This window comes from Heterocephalus glaber, unplaced genomic scaffold (assembly GCF_053883595.1).
Source record: "Heterocephalus glaber isolate CG9 unplaced genomic scaffold, H.glaber_assembly_v1.0 deba00001586, whole genome shotgun sequence".
Lineage (NCBI taxonomy): Eukaryota > Metazoa > Chordata > Mammalia > Rodentia > Bathyergidae > Heterocephalus > Heterocephalus glaber.
The window spans coordinates 2,779,546-2,794,824 of NW_028258364.1; the positions used below are offsets into that span (position 1 = coordinate 2,779,546).

The 15,279-nt window shown below is 39.0% G+C and overlaps 1 protein-coding gene and 1 pseudogene across 7 annotated transcripts in view; one reads left to right on the top strand and one right to left on the bottom strand.

Annotated features, from left to right (window-relative positions):
- The window catches only part of Trpc3 (transient receptor potential cation channel subfamily C member 3), a 77,925-nt gene that overhangs the window by 36,244 nt on the left and 26,402 nt on the right, over window positions 1-15,279 (bottom strand). For all 7 annotated transcript variants that reach the window (XM_087193255.1, XM_013075907.3, XM_013075909.3 and 4 more), the window contains exon 3: window positions 13,437-13,625. In XM_087193255.1, coding sequence (XP_087049381.1) covers window positions 13,437-13,625 — 189 coding nt within the window. The remainder of the gene's footprint in view (window positions 1-13,436; window positions 13,626-15,279) is intronic.
- On the top strand, window positions 3,263-4,381 carry LOC106010245 (ras-related protein Rab-10 pseudogene; annotated as a pseudogene).

Consider the following 15,279-nt stretch of genomic DNA (forward strand, 5'->3'; position numbering starts at 1 on the left):
TGCTACGCACACATCTTCTTTCCAAACCAAAATCTGTCTCTCTCTCAGGGTTCTGATTTTTGAAGAGAATATTTCACATAGCAACGTAGTCATTATTTGAACTCGCAATAAGAATCTGCAGATATACTTAAGGTTGAAGCCTTCCTAGGTTTCTTGCTAAGAATTCCAAGTGTCCATTTTGCCCCTCTCCCCCTGCCCCCGTACTATATTTGGATCATTTCCTTCATGCTGCACTCCTCCTTCTACAGTTCCCAAATGTCCACCTCATTTGTTCGCTCACTCATCAAAACATCTAAAATCCCTATTCTTACCCTGGCACTGTGTTGTGCATTTGGTATGAGAAGATAATGTGAGAGCATCAGCACTGCACCAATGGATAAACAGTCATGGCTCTAGGGTTCACAGTGAGCTCTCAACAAGTGCAACGACTTAAACTACATGCCTGTCAAGACAGTAAGAATTTGTGATATTGTAGTCTTAATCTGAATGTTGGTCCACACGTATTTGGAGGCTATACATCTGTGGGAAGTTGGACAGATGCAAATACAAGTTGTCCATAGTGAACCAGCCAGATTAGGTTTAGGATGAGAAATAGTACATATAAGAAGAGCTACATGTTGAACATATAATGTCATCAGATTGGATTATTATTTGTGAAGTCAACTGTGCCCTTTTTAATTTTATAAGCCAAAGGCTTCTGCAAGACACAAAATATCCATGAAGTTAAGAGACAAATGGAAATGTGGATTTGGATTGAGGAACACATTTCTCATTGGGAAGGGCCTGCTTTCTATGGTTTGAATGGGTCTCCTCCAAAGTGCAGATGTTGCCATTGTGATATTACTAAGAGATGAGGTCTTTAAAGGATGACTAGAGCCAAGTGCAGGTGCCATGGCATGCACCTCTATTCCCAGCTACTGGGGAAGCTAAGGCAGGAGGATTCCTGGAGCCCAGAAGTTTGGGACCACAGCAGCAACAACAATAGCAGCAGCAGACAGAGGTGATTGCTCATGAAGGCTGCCCACTCATTAAAGGGGTTAAGGTTCTTATAAAACAGTTCCATCCACCTGAGGACGTAGTGCTCCACCTCTCTGTAGGATGTAGCCCTTACCAGGGAATTGAACCTGCCAGTCCTTGACCTTGGATTACCAGCCTCAGATCTGAGAAAATTCACTTCTGCTCCTATAAACCATCCAGACTCAGGTATTATGTTACAGCCTCACAAATGGACTAAGACATTTCCCTTTCTTCAGTTGTAAACTCTTAAGAAGAGAAATATTAATGTGGTAGTATAGCTCCCTTTTCCTACTCCTGCTCCCTAAGGCAATCCTTAAATCTGAAGATGTGCTTTATGGCATTAACTACACCTGCATTAAGGTTGCACAGGTTCAAAGAAAGATCTGATAAGTCAATCCTTTTCATGATATATATGCACCAATGCAACCTTTAACTCTCTGTGACTTGAACAATACAGTGCAAACATTTACGTGTCAAATAATAGCCAGAATTATGGGGTTTACTTTTTGCTTGTGAGTCTTTAAAATTCAGCTTAACAAGCATATTTCTGATACCAATAAATCTATTCTCTTATTTAAGATAATACATCATCACATGGACTGTGTTAATTTCTTTTAATTTACGCAAACAGATTTTCTTCAATGATTTAAAACCCTAATACAAGTGCATAAGAGGTATTCCAAAAAAGAAAATAAAACCAATACAATATTAGCAAGCGAAAGCAGAAAACTAATCCCTTTGGGAAATGAGTTTTGCTCTTTTCAGTGACTTCAAATAGGATGGTGACCTTTATCTCCTAAAACTGTTTTACGTCCAAAAAAAATCTCCTTATGCTGCCATACCAGTCATAGCCAGCTGGATAAAGTTTTTATGCTGTTTCCTAACTTCAGTGGACCAGCAAATTGAAGTCATTACAAAAATAATACCCTCTTTGAGGTTTTCTGATTTAAAGGGAGAATGCTTGACACCCAAAAAAATTTCAGTCTTTCTATGGGACAAAACATTCCACTCAGAACAAATTCATGTCAAATGACTAACAGATTGTAAACTGAACCACCAATTGGGCAAGTTAGAGAAAACAATTAAATTTAATCTAACAAAAATACGTGTTACACTTTCCATCAAATTAGCCTTTCTAAGAACCATATTGATGTGAAAACTGTGTGCAACAGCATGGTAGGAACACTGTTCTTGTTCTTAGTGACAGTGTTAAATTGTAATTCATAAAATTTAAAAGAAAGTATTCTTGAGAATGAAAGTTAGATAATTCCTTTTCTTTGTAAAGTTCATTCAATGGTGAAATATAAACTGAAAACTTATATTGCACATGCTTTCCAGATTTCCAAACTCACTGAGCGCAAAATGTTGTTATGTCTAAGTGACCGAGCACGGGGGGGGGGGGGGGGGGGGGCAGGAGGCCGCGGGGCCCAGGACTGCACTGGCCCAGGGACGCATGCCACAGGCTCTGCAGCACACCCATGCTCTCACCGCATTGCTCACATTCTCACATTCGGGGCTTTTCCTGCACTGTCCACACAGAAAGTGGACGCACAATAGGTAATTTTATGTGTTTATATGTCTGCGTATCTCTTTTTAAGATGAATTTTCTACACTTAAGTCTAATCCCATCAGAGAAAATAGGAATGCAGGCAGGAAGAAATGAGGAAATTGTTGTATGGAAATTGTGCCCAGTTTCAATGGTCTACCAAGTTCCAATAGCAAGTATCTGTCAAGAAATTTTTCATAGTAGACGTAACTCCAGTTAGGTGGTAGAACTCTGTTATTTCTGCGGAGGAGGAGGAGACTGAGGTCAGCTTCGCGTCACAGAGCAGAACAGGTCACAGTAAGAATTAAAATTCACAGGCAGCGCGCACGCCGGCCTGAGAGGGCACGGGAAAAGGTGGCTCTGGCCGGGGCGGCTCGGCTTCCTGGGGCTATGTAGCTGGGCTCGCCGGCTCGCGGCCCTCCTTCGCTGCCCTCGGCGCGACGTGACGCGGAGTTCCTGCTCGGCAGAGGCTGTCCTCGCGCCGGCCGCGCTCCCTCGACAGCAGAGCCCGCTCGATCGCCCGCCGGTGGGAGCGTCCCAGCCGAGCAGCCCTGAGGGGAGGGAAGGCCATTTTGTCCCAACCGACTCCCCGGAACCGGGCGGAGCGGCCGGGAGAGGCTGCGGAGCCGCCGCCGCGCCCGCCGTCCTCAGAGGCCCGGGGCGCCGCCACTGCCTGGGCTTCCTCGACGAAGCCATTCGTAGGTCGCCCGCGCCCTCTCCAGCCCTCCTTTTTCCCTCGCTCCACGGTCCGGTCCTCCGGCCCGAGAACGCCCGGGTGAGGAGTTGGCTGTAGTGCGAGGGACCGATGCCTTGGGGCCGCCGGCGCCGAGAGCCTGAGCCGCTTCTCCCAGTGGCGAAGACTTATGACATGGTTTTCAAGCTGGTCCTGATCGAAGACTCGGGAGTGGGGAAGACTGGCGTCCTTTTTCGTTTTTCACATGATGGCTTCAATACCACCTTTATTTCCACAATAGGAATAGACTGCCATCAAAACAGTTCAACTGCAAGAAAAGAGGATCAAACTACAGCTTTGGGACACAGCAGGCCACGAGCGATTTCACACCATCACAACCTCCTCCTACAGAGGAGCAATGGGTATCATACTAGTGTATGGCAGCACCAATGGTAAAAGCTTTGAAAACATCAGCAAATGGCTTAGAAAGACAGATGCGCACGCCAATGAAGGTGTGGAAAGAATGTTACTAGGAAACATGGACGATAAAGGAGTTGTACCTAAAGGAAAAGGAGAACAGATTGCAAGGGAGCATGGAATTAGATTTTTTCAGACTAGTGCAAAAGCAAATATAAACACTGAAAAGGCGTTCCTCGCATTAGCTGAAGATATCCTTTGAAAGACCTCTGTAAAAGAGCTCAACAGTGAAAATGTAGATATCAGCAGAGGAGGCGGCATCACTGGCTGGAAGAGCAAATGCTGCTGAGCTTTCTCCTGTTCCATCCACTGCCATCCGCCACCTGTTTCTCTCCTTGCTGCAAATAAACCACTCTGTCCATTTTTAACTCTAAACAGGTATTTTTGTTCCTCATCCTAACTATCCAGTCCACCTATTTTATTTGTTCTTTCATCTGTGACTGCTTGCTAACTTTATTATAATTTTCTTCAAACAAAAAGAAATGTATAGAAAAATGTCGGTGACTTCATTTAAAATGTACTTGCTCAGCTCACCACTGCATTTCAGTTGTATTATAGTCCATTTATCAACTTTAAAACCTATAACAATCATTTCAATTCTATTCTGCAAATTGTATAAGAATAAAAGGTAGAATTAACAATTTTAAAAAAGAATTAAAATTCCAATATTTTGGAGGGCAAATCATTGTGATTATTTCAACTGCACAAAATTAGTGGGGTCTTTTTTTGCTTAAAAGTTGATTTCCTTGTATCTATTTTCAGAAAATAAAATTTCATCTGCTTTATTCCATTCTCTTTTTATGGAATAGTGTACCCTTATAAATAGTAATAATATTTAGTATACTTCCAATTTTATTTTTTTTCTTAAATTCTTTTATTGGTACATCTTAGGTATACAACACAATTACATTTCTCATTGGGAACTTCTACCTTTACATGATGCATCTTGGTTCTTATTTTTTCCCCATTCCTAGCCCTCCCTTCACGCCCTCCACCCTTCCCTATTTACAAAGACTTTATTTCCACTTTTTCCATTTCTCAGCATTTTTCCTTTCCCTTCCTTCCTTTCCCCTGCCCCTCCCACTACCCCCTACCCCTTTGGACCTTTTCTTCCTATTTTGCATTATCGATTATTCATTCTAATCATTGGTATATTTTAGGTATACAATATAATGACATTCATCATTGGAAATCTGCACCTATACATAATCTCTCTTGGTTCTTATTTTTCACCCTTGCCCAGCCCTCCCTTCAACCCCTCCATTCCTCCCTATTTACAAAGATTTTGTTCCTATTTTTTTATTTTCTCATATTAATCCCATTCCCTTCTATCCTTTCCCCTAGCCCTCCCACTTCCTTCCCCTTTGCCCCTTTTCTTCCTATTTCACATCACCTATTATACATTTTAGTCCTTATTTACACTTTCAGTTTCTCACACCACAGAAACTATTCAGTATTTATACATGTGTGTCCTGTTTATTTCACTTAAGAGTATTGCCTCAATGTGCATCCACTTAGCTATAAATGTCTCTAATTTCTCATTTTTTATGGCTGAGTAGTACTCCATTTTATTAAAAAACCACATTTTCTTTATCCAGTCTCCAGTTGATGGGCATTTGGGCTGTTTCCAAGTTTTAGCTATCACAAACTGTGGTGCTATGAACATGGGTGCACATATATCACTGTGGTATGATTCTTTTAATTCTTTGGGGAAGATCCCCAGCAGTGGAATAGTGGGGACAAATGGGACTTCCAGTCCTAGTTCTTTGAGGTATCTCCATACTGATTTCCACAGTGCTGGCACCAGTCTACACTCCCACCAACAGTGGAGCTCTTTCCCCACAGCCCCACCAGCATTTATTGGTTGATTTCATGACAGCAGCCATTCTTTCTGGAGTGAGGTGGAATCTCAGCATTGTTTTCATTTGCATCTCTCGAATGACCAGTGATATTGAACATTTTTTCATGTATTTATTTGCTGTTTCTACTTCTTTGTCTGAGAAATGTCTATTCATTTCAGATGCCCATTTTCAGATTGGGTCTTTAAATTTGGGAGGTCTGACCTTTTTAAGTTCTTTATAGATTCGAGATAGTAGACCTTTGTCTGAGGAAAAGCAGGTGAAGATTTTTTCCCACATTGTGAGTTGTCGCTTCACACTGCTGGTGGTTTCTCTTGCTGTGCAGAAGCTTTTTAATAAGAAGAGATTCCACTTGTTGATTGTTTGTGCTAGTTCACAGGCAACTGAGGCTTTGTTCATAAAATCTTTTTCTACACCAATGTCTTCAAGAGTTCTACCTAACCTCTGTTCCAACTGGTTTGGCGTTTCTATTTTAATATTTAGATCTTTAATCCATTTTGATTTTAGTTTAGTGCATGGTGAGAGATATAGGTCTAGTTTTAATCTTTGGCAAGTTGAAACCCAATTTTTCCAGCACCATTTATTAAAGAGGCTATCTTTCCTCCAGTGAGGGTGTTTGGCTCCTTTGTCAAAGATGAGATGGCTGAGTGTGTCTGGCATTGTTTCTGCATCTTCTAATCTGTTCCACTGGTCCTCAGGTCTGTTTCTTTGCCAGTGCCATGCTGTTTTTATCACAGTAGCTTTGTAGTATAGTTGCTGGTTGGGGATTGTGATACCCCTGCCATGTCTCTGTTACCTAGAATTGCTTTTGCTATTCTGGGTCTCTTCTTGTTCCAAATGAATTTTTGGATTGTTTTCTCAAGGTCCATGAAGTATCCTGCTGGGATCTCAATTGGAATTGCATTGAATCTATATAGCAGTTTTGGAAGTAAGGCCATTTTCACTATATTAATCCTTCCTACCCAGGAGCAGGGGATGTCTGTCCATTTTCTGATATCATCTTCAATCTCTCTTTTCAGAGTGCCATAGTTTTCAGAGAAGAGGTCTTTGATTTCTTTCGTTAGGATGATTCCTAGGTAATTCAGTTTTTTGGATGCTACTGTGAAAGGAATTATTTGCCCTATTTCTGTCTCAGTGAGTTTGTTATTCGTGTAGAGGAAAGCTATTGATTTTTCTGTACTGACCTTGTAACCATCTACTTGACTGAATTTGGTTATTAAGTCTAGAAGACTTTTGGTGGAGTTCTTGGGGACTTCTGTATACAGTATCATGTCATCTGCAAATAATGACAATTTGACTTCTTCATTTCCTATCTTTATTCCTTTTATTTCTTTCTCTTGTCTAATTCCCGTGGCTAATGTTTCCAAAACTATATTGAACAAGAGTGGTAATAGTGGACATCCTTGTCTTGTTCCTGATTTTAGTGTGAAGGATTTCAGTTTTTGACCATTTAGTATGATATTGGCTCTTGGTTTTTCATAGATGGCTTCTGTCAGTTTGAGGTAGAGACCATGTATTCCAATTTTTTGTAGGGTTTTTATCATAAATGCATATTGGATTTTATCAAATGCTTTTTCTGCGTCTATGGAGATAATCATATGGATTTTGTCCTTGGCTCTATTGATATAGTATATTACATTGATTTATTTGTGTATGTTGGACCATCCTTGCATCCCTGGGATGAATCCCACTTGATCAGGGTGTATGATCTTCTTGATGATCTTCTGCATTCTATTTGCCAATATCTTATTAAGGATTTTTGCATCTATGTTCATTAGTGAGATTGGCCTATAGTTCTCCTTTTCAGATGGGTCTTTCTCTGCTTTGGGGATCAAGGTGATGCTTGCTTCCAGGAATGAATTTGGGAGTATTGCTTCCTTTTCAATTTCATTGAAGAGTTTAAACAGTAGTGGCACTAGTTCCTCTCTAAATGTCTTGTAGAATTCAGCAGTGAAGCCATCAGGGCCCAGGCTTTTCTTAGTTGATAAGTTTTTAATTACATTTTCAATTTCATTGGTTGATACTGGGATGTTTAGAAATTTTAGGTCTTCTTCATTCAACTTTGGTAATTCATATATATATCTAGAAATCTGTCCATTTTTCTGTGTTTTCCTTCTTATTGGTGTATAGGTTCTGGAAGTAGGTATTGATGATCCTCTGGATTTCTGCTGGGTCTGTTGTAGTTTCACCCTTTTCATTCCTAATTGCATGGATTTGGGCCTTTTCTTTCCTTTTTCTGACAAGGTTGGCTAAAGGTTTGTCAATTTTGTTGATTCTTTTGAAGAACCAAATTTTGGCTTCATTGATTTTTTTGTATCATTCTCTTAGTCTCCATTGCATTGATTTCTCCTCTGATCTTTATAATTTCCTCCCTTGTATGAGCTCTGGGGTTGTCCTGCTCTTCTTTTTCTGGAAGCTTGAGGTTCAGCATCAGGTTGTTTAATTGGGCTCGTTCTGTTTTCCTAATATGTGTATTCACTGCTATGAATTTCCCTCGTAAGACTGCTTTCATTGTGTCCCATAGATTTCAATATGTTGTATTGTCATTGTCATTTAATTGAAAGAACTGTCTGATTTCTTCTTTAATTTCCTCTGTGACCCATTGGTTATTCAGAAGTGTGTTGTTCAATTTCCATGTGTTTCTGAAATTCTTCCAGTTCCTTTGGCTATGGATCTCCAATTTCATCACACTATGGTCTGATAATATACAGGGGATAACTTCAGTTCCTTTGCACTTACTTAAACATGTTCTATGTGTGAGTATGTGGTCTATTTTGGAGAATGACCCATGTGCAGCTGAGAAGAATGTGTATTCTGATTTTGTGGGGTGGAAGACTCTGTAAACATCTGTTAAGTTCATTTGTTCAAGAGTTCGATTGAGTCCTAGTATTTCATTACTTATTTTTTGTCTAGTTGATCTATCTGTGACAGTGGGGTGTTGAGGTCTCCCACTACAATCGTATTAGTGCATATATGACTTTTCATGTCCGTTAGTATTTGTTTTATATAGTTGGGTGCACTAGTGTTTGGTGCATAGATATTTATGATTGTCATCTCTTCCTCTTGGATTCTTCCCTTTACAAGGATGTAGTGTCCTTCTTTGTCTGTCTTAATCAGTGTTGGTTTGAAATCTACTTGATCTGCAAAGAGGGTAGCTACTCCTGCTTTTTTTTGGGTTCCCGTCACATGGAGTATTGTTTTCTACCCTTTAACTTTGAGTCTATGAGTTTCATTTTGAATTAAGTGTGTTTCTTGTATGCAGCATATTGTGGGATTTTGCTTCTTGACCCATTCTGCCAGTCTATTTCTTTTGATTGGTGAATTGAGACCATTAACGTTGATGGTTATAACTGAAAAGTATTGACTTGTCATTGCCATGACTTTTTCTTTTTGTTGGGTTCTACCCCTTTACATTTAATTTCTTGTTGTGCCAGATGGGTTCATTCTGCTTTGCTTCCTGGGGTTGTGATCCTCAATGTCTATTCCTAGGCTATTGTGTAAAATTCTTTGGAGTGCTGGTTTGGTATTCACAAAGTTCCTAAGGTGCTCTTTGTCATGAAAGTATCTTATTTCTCCATCCATTTTGAAAGATAGTTTTGCAGGGTACATCAATCTGGGTTGGAGGCTGTTTTCTTTTAGGGCTTGGAATATGTCGCTCCAAGCTCTTCTTGCCTTGATGGTTTGTGTTGAGAAGGCTGCTGTGATTCTGATGGGCTTTCCTTTGTATGTGATTTGTTTCTTTTCTCTAACTGCTTGTAGAACTTTGTTCTTCTGTTGAGTTTCTGGAATCTTAACAATTAAATGCCTATGTGTAGATTTTTTTTTTGATCAAGGCTATTTGGAGTCCTATATGCCTCACTTATCTGTATGTCAAGTTCTTTTCCCCTGCTTAGGAAGTTTTCTGCCATCACTTCTGTTAAGAGTTTTTTAATTTCATGTGCACTCTCTCCTGTTTCTTCATTGACTCCAGTCAGTCTTATGTTATTCTTCTTTGCATCGTCTAGCAGCTGTTGGATTGATTTGTCACGTTCCCTTATAATTTTGAAGCAATTTTTCTTTTCTTCATCATTAATTGCAATCTTATCTTCTATACTTGAAGTTCTGTCCTCACATTGGCTCATTCTGCTGTGTAGACTTTCAATGGAGATTTTTCATCTCCTGGAAATCTATTTGCATCTGTTTTATGGATTCCATTTGTTTCCTATGTTGGAATTCCATCATGTTCCTCAGCTCCTCTCTAGATTTATTAATCATGTCTTGCACTAGGAGGACAATTTCTCCTGTTATCTGAGAAATTATTTCTGATTTCATTTTTTCCAGATTCTCTTTTTTGCCAGTTCAGTGGGTCCAGGTAGTTGAGGATCAGAGTGTTCCATCTCATTTCCCTTTGGGGTTGCTGTAGGTGATCTGGAAGTCTGTTTTTGAGACTTTTTAATGTGTTTTCTCATTTGGACTGGTGGGGCGGGGGGGTGCTGTTGGCACCTGCGCGGTTCACCTCCTCTGAGCTGGGAGAGGTGAGACAGGGGCTGGGAGCGGCGAGAGGGATGGTGGCCCAAAAGCCCCTTCCTCTCGGCTGGGAGTGGCAGGACAGAAGACGGCCCAAAAGCCCTTTCCTCTGGGTGGGAGCAGCTGTAGGGATGGTGGCCCAGAAGACCCTTCCTCTGGACCAGGAGCAGTGGGATGGCAGCTCAGAAGCTCCTACCTCTGGGTCGGGAGAGGCGGGACAGCACTTCCAATTTTATTATTTACCTTATATCTCCCTCAACTATAATTCTATAGTTGAATAATCTTCAAAATCTACTATCTGATGGAAAAACACAAGCATACAATTGCCCATTTTATCAAATAACATTGAGAATTGTAATTTTTTTATTCTTTGATAACTTGAGAGAGGAGATGTGCTATTGGTATACCAGTGTACAATAATTTCTAGAGGAATTATTGAAAAATTGAAATATGTTAGTTACATATTTGAATTTCTGTGAGTTATCTATTTAAACCCTTTGGTTATTTTTCTCTAGGGCTCTGGATGCCTTCCTTATAAATTTCTGTAAGTTCTTTGGATATTAAAATATTAATCCTTTGTAAATCACAATAAATATATTTTTTCCACTTTTTCCTTTACTACTTTGTGATCTGAAGTTTTAAGTTGTTTATGATCAAATTACTGATAGTTTTGATATTTCTTCTACTCTTATTATATCAGAAAGCTTTTTCTTACATAAACATTAAATTCATGGTCCTATATCTCTGATTCTGATGTTTCATATTTTCATCTTTTGTGTTAGCTGTCATCATACTCTATAAAGATGGAGTGGAATCATGGTTTGATCCAAAGGAAGACCTAGGCCTGGGAACTCAACCCAGATAGAAGCCAATAGACTTGGAACCAGAGCTGGGAGATCTTGGGCAGGAGATAGAAGAAAACCTTCCTGAGTCTCATGTGGGGCCTAAATAATTAATCACTACATAAAGATGGTTTCTTTGGCAGAATTTTGGGTTGATTTAAATAAACATGAGTTTATTATGTTATTGGGGAGGGTCTATAACACATAGTTATTTTGGAATCCCAATGGATTGTACATAGCCATATACTAACTCTGTGCCACACTAGGGAAATGCATCATTATAACCTAGGAAGTGGTTTTTCTTCGGTACTAGAAATAACGTCAAGGGAAAAGAAAGCAGCAGGAATGGATGGGCTTGATATTTCTCTTCCATGCCAGAGTAGATATGGATGAATGAAAAGGAAGGAAGCCTTTGAGAGGATGACAGAAAGAATTAGGGCTATATTGAAAATTCTACCATAGAATCCTTATATTATTATTAAACGAAGATTTCAAAACAGAGACTTTAATTTTCTTTTTATGATATACAACAAATAAAACAAGAAATGCTTGCAAAGTCCTAAATCTCCTTTCAGTCCTAAATAAAATTTTTTTTTGGTTTCCTGGTGGTCAGCTGATAGCAAATTTATTCCTAATGACATCTCAAACACTGTAACTTATATACCAGTTTGTTTAAAATTAACATTCAGGAAGATATTCACTTTGCAAGACAGTTTGGTTAAGAGAAGCACATCTGTAGATGAGCTGTCTCTGCTAATATGACACTTGCAAAGCAATGACAAAAAGCCAGTGACAACTAAAATCAATTCTCTCCTTTCAGGTGCCAAAGAGAAGAGATATGTATTGCAAGATCTGTGAATACATGTCCAGACACTTTTCTAAAAATGACTTACTATCAATCTTCTTCAAAATTACCCCTCTCCCCCAATATAGCAAAACCCTCAACTAGCAAGACTGCTGGAGAAGAGTGTAATTATCTTGTAGCTGATACTTTACTTGAAAAGTTATTTTAATTCAATGTGTGTGTGTGGACAGAGGTTGGGAGAGGGAGATATTGCCTCCTCCTTGCTTGCTGCTAGGATGCAAACATTGATATAGGTTCCAAAGGGCGGAAGCATGCAGCAGGTCTGATTTGGAAGAGGCTTTATGATAACAAGTAGAAAGACTCAGCACCCTTTCTGTCAGTGCAGGTTCTGGCTGTCTGCAGCAGAGGCAGAATTATTACTCTGGCCACAGAAACTGCCTTACCAGGTCAGTTCTCAGGGTGAGGTTACTGGAAGCACAATGTAGATGAGCTTATTTCTCCACTTCTGCTTATGATTCTGTGAGCTTCCCAACATCTTGTACTACATTCTTTTTGCTTAAATAATTTGGTCTGATCTTAAGGACTGGAAGCAACACAAGGAACATGAGATTTGTCTTTCATGACTGAACTTGTTTCAGAGTGATTGTATGAATTTTCTGAATGTAGGAAATGTTGTTATCTGATGCTTACTGAATAATCACCACATACTATCCTGTGCTAATTACACACATTACATCATGTAATCCTCAAACAACTTAACAGTAGATCCTATTATTGTTCCCACTTCACTGACGAGCAGACTAAGGCTTAAATGGTGACTTGCCCAGGGTCACTCGGGGAACTGTGGTAAAATCAGGACTCAAACCCTTGCGGGCTGGCTCTAGTGTTGGTCCCCTTATACCACAGCACACTGCAGGAGGAACAGAAGGCTCAGCTACTCATGGACTGCTCAGGTCACAAAACCAGATCTTTTCCTGATAATAACTTACTTCTTGGTGATTTATCAGCTTCTTTCAAGTACCAAAAAAAAAAAAAAAATCCCACCTGCCAGATTCTATATAACTTAATTTTTATTACAGTAAAATAAATTTTTATCAATTATTTAATAGTCTCATGCAAGCTTGCAAATAGATATACATAATAGTTTTTTTTACAGTAATCAGAATAAGATATAATCCATAATATTTTTTCTGGCCACCTCTGCAGTGGTGTGATCTTAAGCAACCTCAGTTCCTTTGTACAATAGAAACTTCATCATCCATCTCATCTATTTTGTAGTTTAAATGAATAATATAGTATAGGCTTGTCACAAGGATTAACGTGAATATGTACGTAGTAGTGCCTTGAAAAAATATATACAATAGATATTATTAGTAGTATTGAAATTAACACTTTCCAGAGTGCTTCTGCAGAATTTAGTGCATTTGAATCCAACAAAATCCAGAATATAAGAGGCATTATTTTCCTTTTATATGAGGAAAGTAAAACTTAAAGATTTATGGCTTATTCAAGGTCCCATATCTCTTAATAAGTGGAAAGGATCAGAACTGAGACATTTAACTTGCAACTTTACCATGATTCGTCACTTAATCTCTTTGATGAATGAACAAAAATTCATTTATCAGTAACATCTATCCTAATTATTTTTAAAATGTCCTGAATTATGGCATCAATATTGCACATCTATGCATGGAAGTGGTGGCCTCCTCACCTTTTTTACCTCATACTTAATGGCAAGTTTGACACGACTCAATGAAGCTTTATGCCTATGCACTTCCAGAGGTTCTGTGGATTCCAGGTCTCCATTCAGAATGGCTTCTACTTCTTCTGAGTCCCGGCAAAGATCCAGCACACCCACTACGAAGTCTTTGCATTGCATGGACAGCTTCCTGTAGTCATTCTGAAAATGAGAGGTCTTGGGATTAATGCAAAGAATTTCCTCTAATTTAATGGAAAGTGTTAGGGTGTGTGGATTAGAAAACAGTGTCCCTGAATGGAAACTCTGTTGTGTTAGATACAGGCTAGATTTGCTCCCTACTTCTGTATTTTCTTAGATGGATTTCCTTCTTTAATCTACCCAATTATATGAGACAGCGCTGAAAATGGTATGTACATGATCTCACTTATATGCAAAATCTAGAAATGTCAAACTCAGAGAAGTCAAGACTTGAATGGTGGTTAGCTAGAAGCTGAGGGCATGGCAAGGAAATGGTGAGACACTGGTCCAAGAGTACAAAGTTTCAGTTAGACAAGAGGAACACATTTTTAAAATCTGTTGCACAGCCTCTGGCTATAATTACAACGTATTGTATGTTCTCAAAATTGCTAAGAGTAAATTTCAAATGTCATACCACAAAAGATAAGTGAGATGATGGATATGTTAATTAGCATGATTTAATTATTCAATATTATACAAATACCCAAAACATTGCATGATACCCCATAAATATATAGTTACCTGTTAAGAAAAAATTTTAGCTAGGAATGTAGCTCAGTGGTAGCAGGCTTGCCTAGCACACACAAGGCTCTGGATTTGATTACCAGAACTGAAAAAAATTGTAATTTGCTTCAGAAAAAAGTAGCATCATGTAACTGGTTTATGTTAATCAATGCTGGCTAAATGCCAATGCTAAAAGACTAAAGGATCAAAAATAGTTTTATCTCTTTTGTACAAACAATAGTTATAAAGCCAAAACAAGACCATTTCTATAATGGAAAATTTTCTAAAATGGCAATTTTACATACAAGATCAGCTATATGTGAAAATAGCTTGTCCAGTTTACTATCTCTTGCCTTGATGTTGATTTTTTTTTCTCAAAGCATATTTCTCAGACTCATAGCATCAATAGCGCCTGGGATTATGTTATAAATGCAAATTCTCAGACCCTGCCCCAGATGTCCTGATTAGAAACTGAGGAAGAGCCCAGCAGTCTGTGCTTTAAACACCTAGGAGATTCTGATCCAAGACAATGTTTGAGAATGACTGTTTTACAGTAAATGTAAAGAGCAGGGTAGGTACCCATCCATACAAGGAGGGATTTTTTTTCTGGTTCATCTGAAGGGCATATTACCATGCCCTGCAGAACTGGAAGTAGAGAAATGTCTGATTATAGGTAATTGAATTCTCAAGGGTTACAGAATGTCAATACCTGAGAGAAAAATTTCCAGGCCACTGTAACTAACACCTTGCTAAAAATAATCTGTGAATCTTTACTTTTATTTGCATATTTATACAGTACCAGGGACTGCTGGTAGCAGCCCCTGTTAACTTCTCAGTGGAGCTCTATTTCTAGCTTATTGGCTCCAGTTAAGGTGTCAAGGACCATCTCTTGGAAAAATGTCTCACTTTTGGAAACACCAGTTCCACCTCTATGACTTTCTGCAAAATTCTAGTCCATTAAGAAAGTTATCCAGATAATAATTTAATTTAATTTGGAACACTTGCAGAAAATAGAGTTCTTCATTTCAACATGATCTGAGACATTCTATGTGTCTATATAACTGAATAATGCTTAGTATTGCTGAACTCTGGCATTCCAAATATCATACTTTAA